General features: G+C 24.9%; 2 protein-coding genes across 4 annotated transcripts; one reads left to right on the top strand and one right to left on the bottom strand.

The window, feature by feature from the left end:
• Window positions 1–2,885: 2,885 nt before the first annotated feature.
• Window positions 2,886–8,932, bottom strand: LOC126905928 (polyadenylate-binding protein 4-like). Its single transcript, XM_050686087.1, has 8 exons — window positions 8,620–8,932; window positions 5,831–6,024; window positions 5,252–5,647; window positions 4,974–5,168; window positions 4,478–4,693; window positions 4,239–4,395; window positions 3,767–4,164; window positions 2,886–3,705 (listed from the first exon to the last, which is right to left on the bottom strand). The coding sequence occupies exons 1-8, from the start codon at window positions 8,783–8,785 to the stop codon at window positions 3,535–3,537; spliced, it is 1,893 nt and encodes a 630-aa protein (XP_050542044.1). The 5' UTR covers window positions 8,786–8,932; the 3' UTR covers window positions 2,886–3,534.
• A 193-nt stretch (window positions 8,933–9,125) lies between these two features.
• Window positions 9,126–20,240, top strand: LOC126905929 (GPI mannosyltransferase 4). 3 transcript variants are annotated; one of them, XM_050686090.1, is made up of 6 exons: window positions 9,126–9,775; window positions 15,043–15,262; window positions 15,885–16,050; window positions 16,304–16,827; window positions 17,343–17,741; window positions 18,873–20,229. In XM_050686090.1, the coding sequence occupies exons 2-6, from the start codon at window positions 15,255–15,257 to the stop codon at window positions 19,216–19,218; spliced, it is 1,443 nt and encodes a 480-aa protein (XP_050542047.1). In that variant the 5' UTR covers window positions 9,126–9,775; window positions 15,043–15,254; the 3' UTR covers window positions 19,219–20,229. The 3 variants fall into 3 exon arrangements, with proteins under 3 accessions (XP_050542047.1, XP_050542046.1, XP_050542045.1); XM_050686088.1 differs by lacking the exon at window positions 9,126–9,775 and adding an exon at window positions 12,110–12,379 and having other exon boundaries at window positions 18,873–20,225; XM_050686089.1 differs by lacking the exon at window positions 15,043–15,262 and having other exon boundaries at window positions 18,873–20,240.
• Window positions 20,241–21,192: the final 952 nt, after the last annotated feature.

Genomic DNA, 21,192 nt, shown 5'->3' with positions numbered 1-21,192 from the left:
ATACATATATTAGATTATAAAGGCAATAGTTGCCGATAAAGTAATAAACACAAACACTTAAAATTAACTATTTACAATAATTAATGACAAACACGTGGGAAGGGAAGACTGTACAATGAGAGACGTGAGAGAATCCCTTCAAGATGTAGATAACGGGCAGAGCTTAAGAGGACGCCATACGGCCAAACGAAACAACGATATGACCGAGAGAATGCGCTTTTAGATGTTTTACAACCGAACTCTTCAATCACCCCCTGTCCCTCATTCCATATAGCACCCGCACACCTGTACGGCCGTCTAATATTATTTTGGAGCAACACATCATTCTACTATTGACTGTTACGCTATGCATTACATATTATTTTCATTGATAAAGCTCTCATAATATAAAACAAAATGAATATGTAATTGTAATAAAATATCATAGGATTATAATATGATAATGATGTATTTATTTATTTTTTTTTGTGTTTGTCACTACTTTTTCTCAGCTCTCCAATCACAAATCTCCAAAAAAATTACAATTTTAAAAATCGGTAAATTTTGTCATTCTTTTCACTTCTAGCTTCGAAGCTGAGAAGGTATTAATTTTACCATAATGTGTTTATTATTTATTTTTTTTTTTTTTTGTGTCTGTCACTACTTTTTCTCAGCTCTCACTGGACCGATTTCTTTTATCAATACGTCAAAAGATCACAAATCGTATGTAGTTGCAGACATTATCCTTAAAAATTGAAAAATTTTCCCTCGTTCCCCGCAAATGGGGGAAATATCCAAAAAAATTACAAATTTAAAAATCGGTAAATTTTGTCTTTTTTTTCTTAAAACTTCCATAACTTTTTCAAAAATAAACAAATCAACATAATTTTTTTTTATACTAAAACCTTAGATATTTCCTTTTCATTTGATATCATTTTTTTGAAAATTTAACACTTAACCTGCTCACTGGGGGGGATTTAAAATTGCAACTTTTTTACAAAAACTAACTTTTTCAAATTAATTTTTGAAAATGTTCCGAAAATACTGCGTCCTTTAAACATATACCAAATTAAAGCTTATTTTATTACTGTAAAATGAAAAAAAAAATTTGACCCGACACTTTATCTTCTGCATGCAAACGGCTCCCGTAGTTAAAAAAACACTATTTTTGTGTTAAAATTTTCGATTTTAAATTTTCAACTTAAAAATGCTATAACTTTTTGAAAAATGTATATATCAGCACAAATTTTTTTTTTCTAAATACATCTAAGTACATGTTTCTTTTGACATACTTTTTATTAAAATTGGACGATTTCCCCTTATATAGGGGGCGTTCAAAACTTGAAACATTGTAATCAATGATTAAAAGTTATTAGGAAATAATGACTATTATTTCTATTTCAGTTATCTATTACGATAAAATTGCAAAAAAATCGAATTTTTCTGATAAATGTACTGTAAATAGTAGTTATAAAATTTCCTGATTGCATATTAATCTTAAAAATTTCATTTTTTTCTATTTAATAATGTCAGTTTCAAACTTGCAAGTTGAACTATAAGTTATGGTAATAAATTCATTTTTTTTTTATTAAAACTTTCACTTTAAAGGACAAAAAAAAGTAGGTTCAAAATGATTACTTTAAACATATTAAAAATCAAAATCAATAATAATATGAAGACAATTAATTTAAAAAATTATATAATGTATAATTAAAAGAATTACTAATCTGGGTATAATTAAGGAAATAGAAGTTGATGTTGCTTTTGTAATTATCCATCAATTTCTTAGAATTAAACACTATCTACAAATTTGTATCGAAGCGTTTCTTATGATTTAATTATTGATTCATATGATTCATAATATCTCCACAAATAATAAGGGCATAAAATTAGTACTTATACTGAATTACATAGAAAATCATCACTAAAATTAAACATTTTTTAATCAGCACAAATCAAAGTATACTTTGCATAACCACATTTATTGGACGATTCAGAATTAAATTTTTTCCGTCGCCTCTTTCTTTGAGATCATCATTGATTTTTAAACACGAGTATTTAAATAAAAAAACTAATTTTGACTTTAATTATGTTAAAATAATCTGTACAAAATTTCAATTCAAAATGTCATACTTAACCTATTTTTTATGAAATTTTATAACTTAAAAATATGAACTTAAAGTTTTTTATTAGTTTAACTTGCAAGTTTGAAATTGGTATCATTAAATAGTAAATTTGTTGAAAAAAAAATCGTTTTGTTTAGATTTATAAATGGTTAGGAACTAATACAATTATTGTTATACTTATACTTATCCTAAGCTTCCACTTGACACGATCTCCCACATCAGCCATCCTCATATCACATAACAAATATGTATGCAAAATATTATGTCCTCATATAAATTACAAATATATTTTGTCCATAGCTAACTGCTGTATTATTGACACGATCAAATCGCCCTTCAATAATTTTGTTCATAGAAATGTGTCAAAATAGCTATTTTGTAGTAGTAAAAAAACTTCTTATATGTTTTGTAGTTAAATTTTAGTTTTTTATTTAATTTTATGTTGGCTAAAGCTATTCAGAAAATAATATAAGTAATACACTACCTTATTAGTTTAATTACTAGTTATAATAAAACAATTTTTTTTTTTTTTTGGAAATTATGTTTGAATGTGTCACACATTGTGTATTTATAATTGAAGAGAAAATTTAAATAATCATATTTTATTTATGCAAGATTAAAAATTGTTAATGTTACCATACTCAATATTCACATTATTCAAGTCAAATCAATATTTTTGTAACCATGTAATTTTTTTTTGCAATTTATAAGAGCTAAAAATTTCTCACGACTTTTCAGATATATTAAGTAGATATGATGTAATAAGGTACGAAATAATCGTAAAATGTATAAAGTTTATGTATAATTCAGTTTTACTCATAATACAATTTCATATTAAGAAAATTTTACAAAAACTTTTTAGCTATGTAGTATTAAATATATAATATAATTATATTGTGATAATCCAATTTTTGTGTAACATATTGAATAAATTAGAAGTTAATTAATTGTTGAATAATTTGTTTGAAAATTAAGATTTACCAGTAGTAGATACAATAACTTAAAATGTAAAAATACCAAGTCCATTGTTGTTCCAATTTGTATTACATAATCAGAACTATTGAGTGTAAATTATTTAATATTACAAAATAGAATAGAAATTATTTGTCAATATCATTTAATTCAATTTGAAATATAAAAAAATTTGTGAATTGTGACTCTACTACTGGATAAATTTAATTAATTACCAAATATATTTCTTTAGTTGTTATTGATTTTCAGTGGGCATAAATATATCTTTTTTATTTGACTTATAACATCAATTTTTTCAATTTTTTTTTATAATTTTTTTTTTTAATGCGTTTAATTTTTTTCTCATAACAAATTAATATTTTTTGTTGATGTAATATCAAATTTGATGAAAATATTGTAAAATAAAATGTAAGAATGACGGTAAATAATTAAGTAAATTTTTAGCTAAATACTACAATTATTCTTTTTTCACTTGAGTCTGTTGTGCTTGATGAGCTTGAAGCACAGCAACTGCCTCTTCTACTTTACTCTTTAAAGATTCATGATGTTCCAACATGTGAAGCAAATCAGAATTATCAATCTCCAATAACATACCAGTAATTTTACCAGTCAAGTCTGGATACATGCGCTAAATTTTTTTTTTAATACAATTAAAAAAAATCATAAACACTTTAATTAATTTAATTTACCTGAATAAGTGGGAATAATCGTTCACCCAACATTTGCTTTTGATCTTCAGGCTGAGCCGTAGCCAACATAGTTGCTGTTAATGGTTCTTGTCCATGAACATGCACAGCAGCTTGCACTGGTGCTGGTGGTTGACCTGGTTGGTTTTGGCCTATACCTTGTGCTTGACCAGGTGGATTACGCATGTTAGCTGTGTACTTGTAACCAGCACCAGTTCCTCGGACTCCAGGAACACGAACTCCTCCAGCAGGAACAGCACCTGGTATTTGTTGCTGAGTTGTACTAATTGGTCTAGCATTTCGATCAACCATGGTGTTTCTAGCCATTGCTGCTTGTTGGCCAGCTGGCACTGGAGCTCGTGCACCAATGTTTCTGTATTGTGTAGCCATATTTGGATAACCTAAAATATATTGTATATTTGATAAATTAAAAACATAAAATTTATTCAAAATGAATTAAAATTTAGTATTTTACCAGCAGCTGTTGCTTGAGGGGCACCAGCCCTAACTTGAGGTTGAGCAGCCCATCTAGGTTGAGGACGAATTTGAGTCATCTGTGTTGGTCCAAAGAAACGTTGAGGTTGTGGAATTGTAGGGACGAAATAACCACTAGAGCCACCAGGCTGATATATCTAAGTAATAGAGATAATACATTTTTAATAAATATAAAATACTTTAAAATAACTGAAATATAATAAAATTGAAAATACTCACTGGACCAATAGACTGCATACGAATATTAGTATTGCGTTGTAGATATTGGGAGTCCAAATGAGCTTTGCGATCTTCCTTACGTTGAGCTAGAGCAACATACAAAGGTTTAGTTCCTACAATACGCCCATTCATGTCAGTAACTGCTTTAGTTGCTTCTTCTGGAGAAGAAAAGCAAACAAAACCAAATCCTTTGCTTCGACCATCATCCATCATAACCTAATATATATATAAAAAAAAGAGCTTGAAAAACATTTTTTGTCATTTATATAAATTATTATTACTGAAGTTTGTATACAAAAATAAAATATAAGTATTATATATTATAAAATATAAATTTAATAATAATCATATCACATGTCAAAAAAAAATCCAAGCACAATTGTAATTTATTTGTTTTTTAAAGTATTAACCAAAGGGATATTTATATCAAAAAGAATAAAAGAAACCTAAAACTTCTGTAGGTTATTTAACTCTAAAATTTTAGAGCAATTCTTACTTTGGCACTTGTAATGGTTCCAAAAACACTAAATTCTTTTCGCAAACGTTCATCATCAATTGTGTCATCCAAATTTTTCACATATAAATTAACGCCTTGATATCTATTCATTCTTTCAATTTTGTATTGTTCAAATTTACGTTTAAGTTCTTGCTGGCGTTCAGCTTTTTTTTGGGCACGTCCTACATAGTAAGTCTAACAAAATTTATTTTTCAATTATTAATTTAATAGTAATAATTTAGTAACAATTGTATTATTGTTTCAGTAAATAACCATACCTTTCCTTCAGGACTTTCTTTTCCATGCCATTCAATTACAGCTTTTTCAGCTTCTTCAGGATCTTCAAAAGCAACAAATCCAAATCCTCTAGAACTACCATCTTCTCTAAACATTACTTTATAACTAGTGATTGTACCAAATTTTTCAAACATTTTAAATAATTCTTCATCAGTAACATTTTCATCCAAATTTTTTATATACACATTTGTGTATAATTTTGCTTTTTGGCCCAATTCTTTTTCACGATCTTTTCTACCAACAAATCTTCCAACAAATACTTTTTTACCATTAAGTAACATTCCATTAACTTTCTCAATTGATTGAGTAGCAGACTGTTCCATTTCAAAATGTACAAAGCCATATCCTTTAGACTGTCCAGTTTCATCTTGAGCAACCTATGATTAATAGAAAAAAAAAAAAGTCAAATTATCCAAGTTAAATTAAATACTGAACTTTTTAAATTTGAAATTCAAGAAAAATGTTTAGGTCAAAATCATCAATTAAAAATTACTGTCAACATATTATCATTTTAATTTCTTTATAATAAAAATTTCTTTTTATCGATATTAATAACTTACTTTACAGCTTAAAATATTTCCAAAGGCAGAGAATGTATCATACATGGCTTTGTTGTCTATGCTTCTATCTAAGTTTTTTATAAATACATTGCCAACACCCGACTTTCTCAAAGAAGGGTCCCTTTGTGACCACATAATTCTCATAGGGCGTCCTTTAAGTACATCAAAATTCATGGTATCCAATGCACGCTCAGCTAAAATAGAATTTTTTTTGATTAACCAGAAGTAAAAATGAACTTAAAATACAAGTACGTAGTAATTATGATAATGATAATAACAAAAAAAAATGTAAGCAGGGTGATTGGTTAAGGATAATACACTATTTATTCAGAAACTAGTAAAAATTTTCAATTTCTGTAATGGAATATATTGTCTGATTTAAAATAATCTAAAATAATATGGTGTTAAATAATTTTTTTTCGTGCCATCAAGGATAAAAAATTTGAAATTTAATTTTCTTTAACATAATTTTTTATTTTGATAATATAATAGGAAAAGTATGTTGAAAAATAATATCATTTATATCACTTTTTAATACAATCAATCTATTGTTTAAAGATTTGGAATTCAAATAGAAATTCATTTTTAATTTTACTGGAATCAACAATAATCTGTTTCAATGTTCAATAAGTTACTCTTTGTATTTAATGTGACTGTCATAAATACAGATATGATAACAAGAAATGTCAATAAACTTGTTTATGTGACAGCATGAAGAAACAATGATTACTGTATGCTAAACAAAAAATGGGTCAAAAATGTCTAAACTTTGAAGAGCGATAACAAAAATGATTCATCAAATAAAAAATATTATAAAAACAAAAATTAAAATAAAAAAATATATTTAAAATGTTAATACTAAAAAATATAAAATATATTTATTTTGGGTACAATGTTACCACCATCATTTACAGTTCCTAATTGTTTTTAAAAGTTTATGAAAATGATAAGTGTAAAAAGTAAGACTAATATTATAATTTTAACATACTTTACAATTCCTCAGATGAATAAAATTGTATTTCTAAAAAAAAAAAAAACCTAATATTTTTTATGTTTGAACTAAAATTACTTACAATTGTTTAACCAACCCTACCAATAAATAAAAATGTCATAATTTCTATGATATAAACTTTATAAAGATAGAGTAATATAAATTTTACATTACTTTTTGTAAGATAGTGATGTTATATTACTTTATTTATCAAATAAAAATATATATACCGCAGAAAAATGTTTTTGTTCTAGATTAAAACTTCAACTTAAGAAGATATAATTAATACACTAACAGTCAGTTTCATACTAAAAAACAATATCCTAAAATATATGAATTGTAAAACTATTTATTCTCTCTCTTTTAAGCACAGTTGATATTTAATAATTTGCATAAAAAATTATATTTAATCATCAATTTATTATTTGAATAGAAAAATAAATTCTACTTCCTCAAAGTCTAGTCAAAATTTTAAAGCTATCTATATTGTCAGATAAATTTTATCAGCAAATATGCTCAGACATATGCTTGTCAATTTAAATCATCACTCAATGAAGGACTAAATATATATCTTATTGTTAAGGTAATTGTAATAGTCAGACTAATTTTATCAGCAAGTATAATCAGGCATATGCTTGTCAATTTAATTCATCATTCATTAAAAGAAAAAATCATTTGCTATCATTTTACAGTTATAATAAGTCTATGGTAATAAATGTATTATTTAGATAAAAGAAACAAATTCTAGTTTCTCAAAGTCTAGTCAAAATTTTAAAGTTATTAATATTTTCAGATTTATTTAATCAGCAATATACTCAGTCATATGCTTGTCAATTTAAATCATCATTCAATGAAAAACTAAATATAGAAAATGTTATTGTTAAGGTAATAGTAAAAGTCAGATTAAATTCATCAGCAAGTATAATCAGGCATATGCTTGTCAATTTAATTCATCACTTACTAAAAGGAAAAATCATTTATTATCATTTTATAGTTATAATAAGTCACTCAATGAAGGACTAAATATAGAAAAATTAACTGGTCGATAATAACTTTTGGACAAGTTCTTTGAAAGTTATTTACATTTTTATAACTATGCAGGAGGAGTACAACCAACAAATATTGTCTATCACCACCTCAACACCAGTCTATATTTTTACAATACATATAACTTTCAAAATAATGGATAACAAATTATATTTTACCAGTCATTTTTAAAATTATTTTCTATTGTATGAACTAATGCAATATGCATGTTGAAGGAAAAATTAAGTTGATATCTTTACGAGTTGTAAGGAATGATGTTAAAAAATAATTAATGAAACTGATAAATTAAGAAATATATATAGATATATAACTAATACCAAAATTAATTTACAGAACATAATTACTATATCAAGATAAATCGTGTGGCTAACGTTAAAGTAATAACTATGTAATACCAAATAGTAACCACGCGATTAATTTTAATAAAGCTTAAAAAGCCTTTAGGTATTTTATCACACAAAAATTAAATAAAATAGAATAAATATTATGATGAACATTAATTTAAAAGTATACGAGTCAAATGACACATATTTATCAAAACATACTAATTCGTCAACAAGTTACTGATCCAGAAGTCTATTTACATAACTGTTTAAAACGTACACGTGGCATATATGTGATTTCAAGATGACGGGTAATTAGAAAAATAATTTCAAGTTAAGAATAACCAAAGAGTCCTTTGTATTGACAAATAATTTGTGTATGATGTTTTCATCAAATTTGCTTAATGTTAATAATCTTTTTATCTTACCATCCGCCATGTTTTGGAAGTTGACATAGGCGTATCCCAACGATCTGCGAGTAATCATATCTCTGCATACTCTAATTGACAAAACCGCACCAACAGTGCTAAACTTTTCGAATAACATAGCTTCAGTCACATCAGAATGAAGATCACCAACATATAACGACGCCATTTCAGTGAGAAGTGAACTTTTATAAAATATTCGAATACTTAGACAGCGTTATTGTAATATTTTTTTTTTATATTTTAAAAGTTTTCCTTTTTTTTTTTTATTTAATTAAATTTTATATTTTTTTTTTGGTTTTTTAAATTAGAATTAAAAAACTACACTATGAATCATGGGTTGTGTTTCGTAAATGTACGACACAACCACATGTGAGCAAAAGAAAACGTACAGAAAAAAAAGAAACGCACTAAGTCCAAAATGGACGTCAGAGATGAATGGTAGATAGCTAGCTTAGTCATTTCTCCCCCTTCCTTTACACCATCTGCGTATATTCAATATACATCTGTTAACATGTTTAGTTGTCATATACCACGGTTAAGACTATCAATTGATAAAAAAAATTATATCATGAACCACATAGAATGATGATATTAAAAGCAATTATTAGCAGATAAATTAAGAGATTTGTGTAATAAAAAAACAAAATCCTATGTAGCTCGGATTAAGGCGAGGAAGAAGATGTAATAAAAAAAAAGAAAAATTTTTTTTTTTAATATTGTGTTTATTTTGAAAGTAATCAAGTGGTTTTTGATAAACCGATCACTGTATAATATGTCTATATCAAGTGATTTTGAATTTATAGAATGTTGAGCAGCAATTGCTGTGTTGTTAAAAAAACAATAACCACAATACTCTTACTTCATAGCATGGAAAAAAGGTCATCAAAACAATATTTAACCTTCTCATCGGCCATTATAACTTTAACACTTTCAAGGTTTAAATAAAAAGTGCGCCTATAACACATTGTTTCCATATTTTCTAAAAGAGCGTTTCGGAGTCTTAAAATTACTATAACTATTGTTGTATAAACGCTCTTTCAGTATTTCATTATTCATAATGTTTCAACGTTCGTTCATTGTTATATGTCAAATCCTGAAAATATTTACATTCATAAGAAGAAATCAAATGGCCGACATTTATGACAACACCTCAAAGGTGCGTATCGATTATGTGCGGCAGCATGTTAATCTAAAGTAAACTGTTCATTTGCCGCGCGAGCCACTTTAAGTATCAACAATTTTCGGGATCAATTTTTATTTGTGGCGCGGCAAGTAATGCAGCTCACCTAGAGTAGTCCTGTTGTCCCAATTGCTGGCGAATAATTGACTGAAGCGTCTTTGCCACGTGCCTAAAAACCGAAAAAATTTGCATTGCTGCGCTGCAACACAACAACCATTTAGCGCGGCTACCGCGCGAGGCAATGTTCGAGGGTTTATAGTGTTCAATAGATACGCGACAATCCTTTATTAAATAAAAAATATCACATTTTCGTTTTATTCATATATAGTGTTCAGTTAGTAAGTAAACGGATTTCTATTGTTCTCATTGTTTGTACAATTGACCCGTGTCCTTACTTACTGAACATTTTGTATATTTTTACCGACAAAAACAGTGTATACTAAGCGTAAAAGAGCATGTACCGCTTAGTTGTACAATTACAAATTTCACCCTGCAACAGGTAGTATAGGATTGCTGTCCCGTATTGTGAATAGTGCAAAATACTAATGGATTTCGCGTTATTTAACAGATGTTTTTAATCCAAGCAAACATTTCCTCTGTACACTTTTCTTGTTAAAATATTAAATATGTGTCAAATAAATGTAAAACAAACTGTTGAGCTATACAAAGTCGGTTTAGTAAGTTATTATGCAAGTTAATTGTTATAAACAATGAGAACAATAGAAACACGTTTCTCTACTTACTGAACATTCCGTGTATTTACTTAATAAAAGATGTAAGATAAATAAGTAAATATTATTTATTTAAATTTCATTAAATTATAATAGAATTTTATTATTCACGAGTTTATTAAAGAGTTGATTATAAATTGATGACAGCATTTTTGGCATTACAAATATTTTTACGGTATTTTGAATTACTGGTAGTTTTAAGTATTAGTAAATCGATTTTTATTTATGGTATTTATCGGGTTTTCGTATTCATTTAGAATGCATGAAATAATTTTTGGATATTTTAATCTTTTCTCTATTAATTGAATTAAAATTAGATAACTTAATTTAAGTCACACCTTGGTAATTTATCTATCTTTTTATTTTTTATTTGGAATCGTACAATCTGTAACAAATTTAGTTACAATTAGCACAAATAAAATAACCTAATCACAGAAGGCGCCTAAAGGGATCATAGTGTCCACGATTTCATACGTCATGAAACACTAGCACTGGTTGGCCTTTTTTATTAAGCCTACTGTCTTTATATATTATTTTATATATTTGCTTAACATAAAAATCATTTGTCATATCTTAGCAAAAAAACTTGTAATGCAAAAAGGATAATAGCTAATTATTACCATAAGATATAAAATAATCAAAAAAGAGTTTATGAAACAGTTAACTGCTAGAAAATAACTTTACCGCATACAAAAATTTTATCTGTATTCCGACTAATACTGAATTCAAGTAAATATTGAAAAGCAGGGAGTTTAATTTGATCTAACACTCCAATAAATATAAAGTATTATTCTATTGCCGTTTAACATGTAGGGGGATTATCTATTATTTTTAATTTTAATAATATAGTAAAATTATCAAATAAAATATCTTAATTGTGAAAAAAATGTTTTCCATAATTTTAAGTGAATAATGCGTTTCAAAACTTAATTTAATGAAACATTATTTATCAACACATATAGACATTAACGCGACTTTTTAATTACCACTAATAATTGCAGAATAGATATGATATTTTCATTATTATCATTATGATTTCATATTTTGTTAAAACAAATATAATTTGGATTTAATATATGTTGGAGCTAATACATTGTATAACTAGATCCAATATAAATGTTTAATTTTTTACTGTTACTATTTTGTACAAATTAATATTTGTCTAAAACTATTTTATTTCAAGCATTTTTCTTTCAAATTTATTAAATTTCATTCATCATTTTTTCCATGATCTATTTATTCCAAGTCTTATTTGATGCATTTAACTTTTGTTCTACAAAATTGTTGGAACAAATGTTAAATGTAATAAGAAATTTGTAGTACAAAAGTTACCTACGGATATTGAATTTATTTTATGTGATGACACAATTGATCTACTCAAAACAGTGGAACGGTGGTTTCAACCGTTTGTTATAAATATCTGTGGGTTTAAAGATACTAATTATGATACTAATCTAATAAGCCTTATGAGTAGTGGAATACAATCTATACCACAGAATCATAGATAATATTTCTTCATTATCTTTGCACATATTAGATAAGACTTATCTATATTATGCTTATACTTTCTGTATAAATGTATTCAATTGTTTAAAGAAAGTGATAATATTATGGTATTGGACGAAGAATTATTCAGACTATGTTTATATTAAATATTTGAACAATACTCATCAACCAAGTTAAGAAGTTACTATCTTTTGCAGTTTTTCATTGAATAAATTCTATACTTACGTAGCTATGATTGCTATATATTATTTCCTGGCCGTATTACGACTATTTTCTTCTGTTTTTGTTCAATCTGGTTATGTACATCCTGATGAATTTTTTCAAACTACTGAAATTTTAACTGGTGAGATATCAATAGAGGCATCAAACATGTAAACATTAGGAAATGTTTTGTCTTAGTATCACAATTTATTTTTGTGTATAAATTCAGAATTTATGTTTTTATAAAATTTGTTTGTTGCTTTTGAACAATTAGTGTCTTTTGTATTACAAATATTATAAAATACGAATTAAAACTTTTGTTTTAGTGAAAACAAATAATATTCAATTGAGAACTTTAAGAGTTATCAGAATTTTAAAAGATTTAAATTTGAACTAAGAAGAAAGCTTGACATATTTTAGATTTCCGTATAAAGATTTGAATTAGATGAAATATTTATTAGTTAATCATTTCTGTTTAGGCTTCTAAAATTTTTTCCCAAGAAAATTAATTTTTTTCTAATAATCTCTAAGTATACTCTAGAATAGTATATTATTAAGAAAAGAGTAAAAGCCCTCATCAAAATTCTTAAATTTATAGTAAGTTACTTGATCCTCTATTATATATTCTTGCTTACATAAAATAAACAAGATAATTTGTGGTACTTATTGCTACAAAATTTAAAGTCTTGATATTTGTATAATATAAAAGTAGTGTTTGAGAGGGTTCAGCTTCCTGAAATGACAACCTAGTTACTTATTAAAAAATATATTTTTTAGATAGTTTTTGAGCAAAAAAAAAATTATTAAAAATAATTACTTTAGTCACCCTCTCCCGCCTAAAATTAAAATTCTGGCAAAATCACTGTGTACAAGTAATAGTATGCTAAGACAAAGTGTTCTTGATCAAATTAAACAATTTAATCGCTATTTAATAGTCAGTTACTGAATTTTAAACTCCAAAAAAAATCTACTTAATAATCAACAAGCTATTAATAAAAAAAAAAGAAAAAGAAATCTAATTTCATTAGTGTAGCCAAGTATCTTCCACTCAAAAATGTAACAAATAAACTTCTATCTAAGAAAAAATATTTTTGATTTCATATTGTACCAGAATGAACTTACAATTATAAACTTCTTCTCGATTTCAAGTTACTTAGTGTTGTTTATTTAATTGGAAAACAATAATTAGTTACAGATTATTAAATGTAAAATATATCTGATGATTATAAGGATAGTATCTTTAAAGCTACTTAAATATATATTTTTTGTAAAGAAGCACTGAATACTTAAACTTTTTGTTAATTAAAGTTTTTAAATAAAAATGAAGAATTAAGTGTAGTAATAAACAAAAAAAATCATTTACAGAATTTTCATGTAAACAATAAAATAGTGTTATCTAAATTATTAATAATATTTGACCCTATATGTTAAATAGCCCTATTAAGAGAAAATTAATTAATTTAATAGGAGAAAGATATATATATAGTACTGGCAAGAAACTCCAAGTTTTTTCTCCTACAAATAAAAAACATTGAAATATGGAAATGTTACATAAATTTAATTTTATGAGTTTTCACTATGAATACAAAAGAGCCATATCTTAAAAAAAGCATTTTGAGATAAACGACTTCAAAGATTTGATTTTCTGCAATAATTATATTGTTTCTTACCCTGTTTTTAGCATTATTATCATGTCAAATTTTTAAAAAATAGTTTGCACAATCTATTTGGAGCATATTTCTATTGGAAATTATTTCTTTTTATACTATTGATAATTTATTAAAATAAAAGATTATCTTTTTTATTTTAGAATTAGTGTTTACACCTTTCAAGCACCTAACTTTTGCAAATTGAATTTTTCATTATTTACAGCACGTAAATTTTTAAAATTAATCAAGTAAAAACACTATGGTTAATTGGTATTTTTCATAAAATATAATTTTTCAATGACACTATTTAATAACTGCCTTGTACGTAAAACCAAAATAAAATATCCAATGCCCTTTGTAGTCAAACTTTTATCTGTAGTTAATATGAAAAATAATAAATAAATAATAATTGAAATAAAATATTTCATTTCTTAAACATAATAAAAAATATACTTTTTACCTTAAATAATTTTGAAACTTCTAGAAAAAATTTTTTATGAAGGTTATATTAGACTGGTGCTGCTGATCAGTCATTAAAGTGTTTGAGGGTTCCATGGACAAAAAATCATATTAGCAAAGGATTTGGTTAGTTGGGTAGTGGAGGTGTGAAGCTCTATTAATACTACTTTATTTTTTAAGTCATCTAGAACCCCTAATACAAAATTTCTGAATATACCACTATGGCTGGTATGAACATTTGCAATAAGTAATTGGTTACACAGTTTCACTTACAATTGTTTTTTGATAGCTTTTTGTAGAATACAGTTATCAAGAAAACTTATCTGTTTGCTGGTTAAAGTACTACATGGTTTACTAATCATTGATGCCTTCTACAAAAATTTTATTAATACCAAATTTTACAATCAAGTTAAGCTGATCAATGATCAATAGTAGCATCTTCCTCAACTTATTACTGATAATAGTTTAATGTGACTTGTGCTTCAAAAGTGACACCCTCTGGAAAGTATCTATTTATTATGATACATATTTCTTAACTTATAACAATTTCTCCAGTCTTTTAGTTACCTTTATGATTCAACTAATATAAACTTATAGTGATGTAACCTAAATTTTATGTAACTTACGTTTTAATGATCATTATTAAAATGGTAAATAAAAAAATTAATTGAAATTAAAATTTTTGAAATATTTTTAGGTGATTTATTTGATGTTGTTCACAATCGTCCATGGGAATTTAATAAGGGCAATCCTATTAGAAGTATAAGTTCTTTGTATGCAATTTTTGGAGTTCCTTTATGTATTTTTAAATGGCTTTTTAAATGTTATGATATTCAATGGACTTCATTTATTTTACTATGTATTTTTCGATTTATTGCTTGTTTAATATCATTTTTTAATGATTATTCCATGTATAAGTAAGTTGAAAAATATTTGATATTACATTTTAATTGTAATAAATTATAAATTTATTAAGTAATTAGGATAAAAAACATTTACTGTATTAATTACATTAGATTGTATACAATTATATATTGTATATTATTATCTATGCCTTTTCAACATGTTGGGATGTTATAGGCTCAAAAAGTGTTAGAAATTTAATGATGCTTATGTTCTGTGCTTAATATCAAGCTTCTAAAATAATTTAATGTAATGATATTTCCCTATTGTTATCATTGATTTTCATAATAAAACTACGCTTCAACAAAATGTAAAGAAACAAAAATATATTTATAAAATGAATTTTTGGAAAAGCCAAGAAATCAGGGCAATCTTTTTTTTTTGTATCTATATTATTCCAAAATAGACACTATTATTTATGATTGTTGTAATAAGTCCTTGCTAATTATTTATCTTGAGGCATATCTATAGTTAATTATTATAAATAAACTGTGTTTAACTTACCTAAATAATGTGCTTAAAAAAAGTTTTAGCAAAACTTATTCGTACAAAATATCTATGAATATAGTTTTTAGTCTATCCTTAGTACGCCCTTATATTATAACGTCAATAGTTGAAATTTGTAATTTTTTTTAGGATATGCAAGATATGTAAATTAAAACCTGATAAATACCTTATACTGCTTTCAAGCTCTTATGTGTTAATTGTGTATGGAACAAGAACTTTTACAAATTCAATTGAATTAGCCTTGTTGTCACTTCTTTTATGGTTAGTCATTGATAGCATGAAGATTTCAGAAAAAGTAATACATTTAGCTTGAAAAAAAAAGTATCCTATTCTTGATAGCTTCAAAAAAATTTTTTTCTTGCTAAGATTATATAAGTTATAATATATAAAATTATAAGTTATTTTTGATAAGCAAAAAAATTGTAAATTTAAACTCCCTAAATATTTTTTAGTATTGATACAACTTTTTGGCATGTATAACATTATTAATTTTAAGTCTTCATATAGTATAAACTTTTTATCCATTTCAATATATCTTTTTTTTATAGGTCATTGCTGCTGAGTATGATATACGGAAATTACATATTAATAGTTCATTAATTCAAGATAGAGTTATAATGAGTAGAAAATTAAAAAAATTACCTCATCACTCTTTTATCCATTGTTTAGAAATTAGTTTTATTTTAGTTTTTGGGACTTTTAATCGACCTACTTTTTTGATATTTGCTATTACACCAATTTTTTTTTGGTTAACAAGAGGACTTTCCAAGGATTTGAAATATTTTATTATGACATTTAATTTAAGATTTCTTGTATTAATTATTTGTGCTGCTCCAATAACTTTTATCATAATTGTGATAGATTCCTTCTATTTTGGACATGTTTCTCAAAATTATATAAATTTCATTATTACACCTCTCAATTTTATAAAATATAATATGAATTCTTCTAATTTGGCTGAGCATGGTATACATTTTAGATTGACTCATTGCATTATTAATATGCCATTACTCTTCAATGTGATGACTGCATTACTTATACGAAATTTAAGTTTGAATTCTGTTATAAAAAAGTAAGTAAATTTAAATCATTATTTGAGTAATATTATAAATCTGAAAAATTTTATTTTGGAAAACTTAAAGAAAATGTTTTTACTTATGGTAAACAAAGTTGGGTTACGTGTGATTACCCAAACCAATTATGTTGCTGTGTTCAATATAATATTTAATGATATAATGATATAGCTGGTTTGAAATATTTACTGGTCAAGAGATCAGTTGTTATACTAATGCTACAGTTATTTTGTCTATTAGCAAATTCAATATTCATTTTACAATATAAATACTAAAAAATTATAGCTATGAACTTTAGAAGATCTTATTAGAAATAGAAACAATAATAATGAATAGATGATACATTTTATTAATTTAGACATAATTTTCTTGATACGCCAAATAGTGCTACTAACCATAAAGGAAATGTATCTAGAAATTCATGTCTTTCATTTTTCTGATATACTTTATTCCTCAAATAAGTGCTTTGTATAGTTTTATAGTTATTTATTATTAAATTAAAATTGTTTTTCAGCCTTGTAAAACGCCAGTATCATTTATTACCAAGTATTTATCAAGTCAATACTCTTATGGTTATAAATATAATTATTCCTATAATTTTATTATCTGTGTTTCCACACCAAGAACCTCGATTTCTCATACCTATTCTGTTACCAGTTGTTTTTACTGCATCAAAATTTTTTTGTATTTCAAACATAAAGTACTTGAAACCATTGTTTGGGACATGGTGTATAGCCAATGCTATTGGGTTATTATTTTATGGGCATTTACACCAAGCAGGTGTTACACCAATGATTTCACAGTTGGCATTAGACATAAGAAATTCTTCAAATGTCCATATTATTCATGGTTATACATACTCTATTCCGCTTGGATTATTTTTGGTTCCTCAACAGCAAAATAAGCTATATAAGTAAGCATTTAGTTAATATACTATAATAAACAAATAATTTAAATTAGATTTATTTATCCACTTAAATAAATCTATTGATTATATTTTTTCATCATTAAGGAATAATAGTTCTATTTATAGGAAAATTTATTTTAAATTAATTTTCATCTATCTGATGATTGGAGGGATAAAGGGAGATTAGCTCCTCAAAAATTAAGAAAATTATGCATATTGTTATATAAAAGTATTTTCTAGGACATAGGAAAATATAAATATAGTACCTTCTAAAATGTCATTTCAGTTACACTTATGTAGAAGGGTATAGTAAAAAGATTTCTAAATTCTGAATTCTAACTAGTGTTTATATTCATTTATTTGTCAGCTTTAACAATATTAACATGGTATGAAGGTCTTACCCTTTTAAATGCCATACTTTAAATTCACCATGAACTATTAATATATTTATTCATGTGGGAGGAATAGAGTGGCAGAGAAATTTATATATTATTGGTGGATAAAAACTTTTGACTAACTATTTTGCGGGTTGTTATCTTTTTAAATATAGACTAGAAGTGTGAGCGGGTATGAAAATATTTATCTTTTTTATTTCTTATTTTATAAGCTAGTTAAATATGTATGATATTAAAAAAATTATATGTATGCCCTTATAAGTTATAAGGGATGAATTAAAAAATTACTTAATATTTAATAAATCAAAAAATATATAAAACTAAAATATACCAAAAATTATTTCCTAATATAATATTATTATAAGAGAAATCAAGTAACTAATATTAAAATAATCACCCTATATTGTTTTTATTCATTTAACAATTTTACATTTCTGTATTTTGCGTAATATTTTATTATATTTATTTTATTTAACTATTTTTTATTAAAAAAAAAAATGATGTAATAACTTTGAAAAATGTATGTAAAAATGTACCATGGTTGGTAAAAAAGTGATATATGTATTTCCTTTAAAATGGAGTTCTGATTTGAAGTAAACTTGCTCATTTGTAATCATTCTTAGTTTTAATGACTAGTATTTTCAATTATAGAAAAAAATTTGTTTGACTTTTTTTTACTTTAACCAAAAATTAAATTTTATTTTTAGATTGAGATTTTAATTATTGTAAATTGTAATTTCAGAAGTCAAAATCAAATAAGACTTCATGACCTTGGTTCTTCTTTGGACATAACTAAAATTACTGATTCTATGTTATATATTAAGGAAAACATCACATATGGAAAAACTCATAAGCCAGACCTTTATTTAGTATTATCTGGATCACTTTCTAAAAAGTTTGAATATGTGTGTCATACTTTAGACTTAAAATTTACAAAAGTGTTATTTTTTCCACATTTGTCAATTGAATCATTAAGTTATTACAAAACATTCATAACAGACCTTACTGTACATGATGATAGGGAGTTCATCAATCGTGCTCAAGACCTTTATGAGTTATTTTCTTTAGTGCTTTTTAAAATTACCTAAATTCTATATAATTATTTGTTTAAAGTGTCTGTCTATCACAATTTTATTTTATTTATATTAAGAGTAAAATTGTATCATTCAATTTATTGATTATCATGTTAAAATATATTTTTAAGGTATTAGGAATATATATACAAATACTATGATACTTTTAGATCCGACATTTGATTGTTTGTTAAAATGACTTGATATCAATTTTTTATTGATAAGTCTCCCAACGATAGACTGAAAACAATTTTTTTTAAAAATCTCTTTCTCCTTATGTATATATTTTAATTTTAACTTTTAAGTTATTTTTAATTAAAATTAAAATTATTTTCGATTTTAAGTGTTTATTTAGTTTTAGCGCTTATTTAATTTAGCTTTTATTGGTGTTGGAAAGATTGTCCAACTTTAAAGCTACAGTTGTAAATTAAATAAAAAATATGGGCTCATAATATTTATTAAGGGCCTAAAAAAATTATAAAATGGTTATTTTGTAAAAATACTTACCAGATATATTTTAAAAAATTTAACTAAACTTAGATTTTTTAACTTACATTATTTTGAAATTTTTTAGTATTATGTTTTTAATGTACATATACTACTAATTTTTAATTAAAATATATTTAAATATTTTTTTCTGAAAGATTAAAATATTAATTAAAAAAAATATTTCTCAATTAATTAGTTCAAAATGTTGAGAAAAGAACAGCCATTAGTAGTGTTAAGTGTGGTCATAAAGAATGACTTCATCATAAATCCAACCCTAATTTGTTTTTCTTTATTCATAATATATTAAGAATAATACATTTTTAATATAAAATATTTTTTTTTAACTAAAAATATTAATAGACTTATATTAAATCACCAGTAAAATTCCTAGTTAAAACTTACATTACAAATTTAATTAATTATTTTAGAAATCCATTCTAGTCAAAAATATAAAAATAATTTAATATGATTGTAAATTTCTTTATATCAGTAGCTTATTAAGTGTAAAGTTATACAGTAAGTTAAACGCAAGTCTTGTGTTTAACTCTTTTAGACTTTAGAGCTATATAATTTGTCAGTTTGTATAAAAATTTAACATGATTATTATGTCGAATTTCTTTTTGTATTTCTTTAATTGTTTAGTAATATAAATATAAAAAAATATACAAATACAAATACAAATATTTTTAANTGTTTAGTAATATAAATATAAAAAAATATACAAATACAAATACAAATATTTTTAATATCATAACTAAGGAAATTAAAAGAATTATTTTTTTTTTTTAGTTTAATTTTTCTATCCTATTGTTAGGATTGTTGATGACAATATGTAAAAAAATGTATTTTCAATTCATTATGTAGGAAAGAAATGATTATGTATTCTAAAAAATTTAATTTTGGGATATGATGGGTTTTAGAAAATCATTTTAATTTAGAGTTCTTGCAAAAGTTACTAACTTGTAATTTTTTTTATAATTAAGTAAAAAATTTTAATATTTAGTGTAAATTAAAAAAAATATTAGATTTTTTCATTTCCAGGAATAGTAAAATTTTCTCTTCCATCCTATCTGTTAGCTATTCTAACAGTGTATACAAGAAGGGCTTACAAAGCTATAACCCTCTCTCATATTGGTCGTATACATAATATTTTTGTTTAAAATTTGACGACTTTTTCAGTAACAAACCTTGATGATTATGTGCAAAAAAAAAAGGTTCTTAGTCCTTTTTTTTTCTCCTTTTTGTATACTCTGCTGGTCATATTAGTTGGTTTTAAAAAAATTTGACAGATTTATGTCGTTTTATATAAAATAGATCAAAATAAATTTATTTTCAAATTGTATCCTTGTTATTTAATAAAATGAAATACCAAACTAAAAGGAATTTTTTTACGTTTGGGTTCAAGTGCATGAATTTTGTATAATTTTGTTCGATGCGAACCGGAGAAGGTATTAATTTTACTATGATGTGTTTTTTTTTTTTTTTTTTTTTTTTTTTTTT

The sequence above is a fragment of the Daktulosphaira vitifoliae genome, unplaced genomic scaffold (assembly GCF_025091365.1).
Source record: "Daktulosphaira vitifoliae isolate Bord-2020 unplaced genomic scaffold, ASM2509136v1 Scaffold_4, whole genome shotgun sequence".
Classification (NCBI taxonomy): domain Eukaryota; kingdom Metazoa; phylum Arthropoda; class Insecta; order Hemiptera; family Phylloxeridae; genus Daktulosphaira; species Daktulosphaira vitifoliae.
Note: the sequence above shows the minus strand (reverse complement) of the source record. Positions and strands in the feature narration are given on the sequence as shown.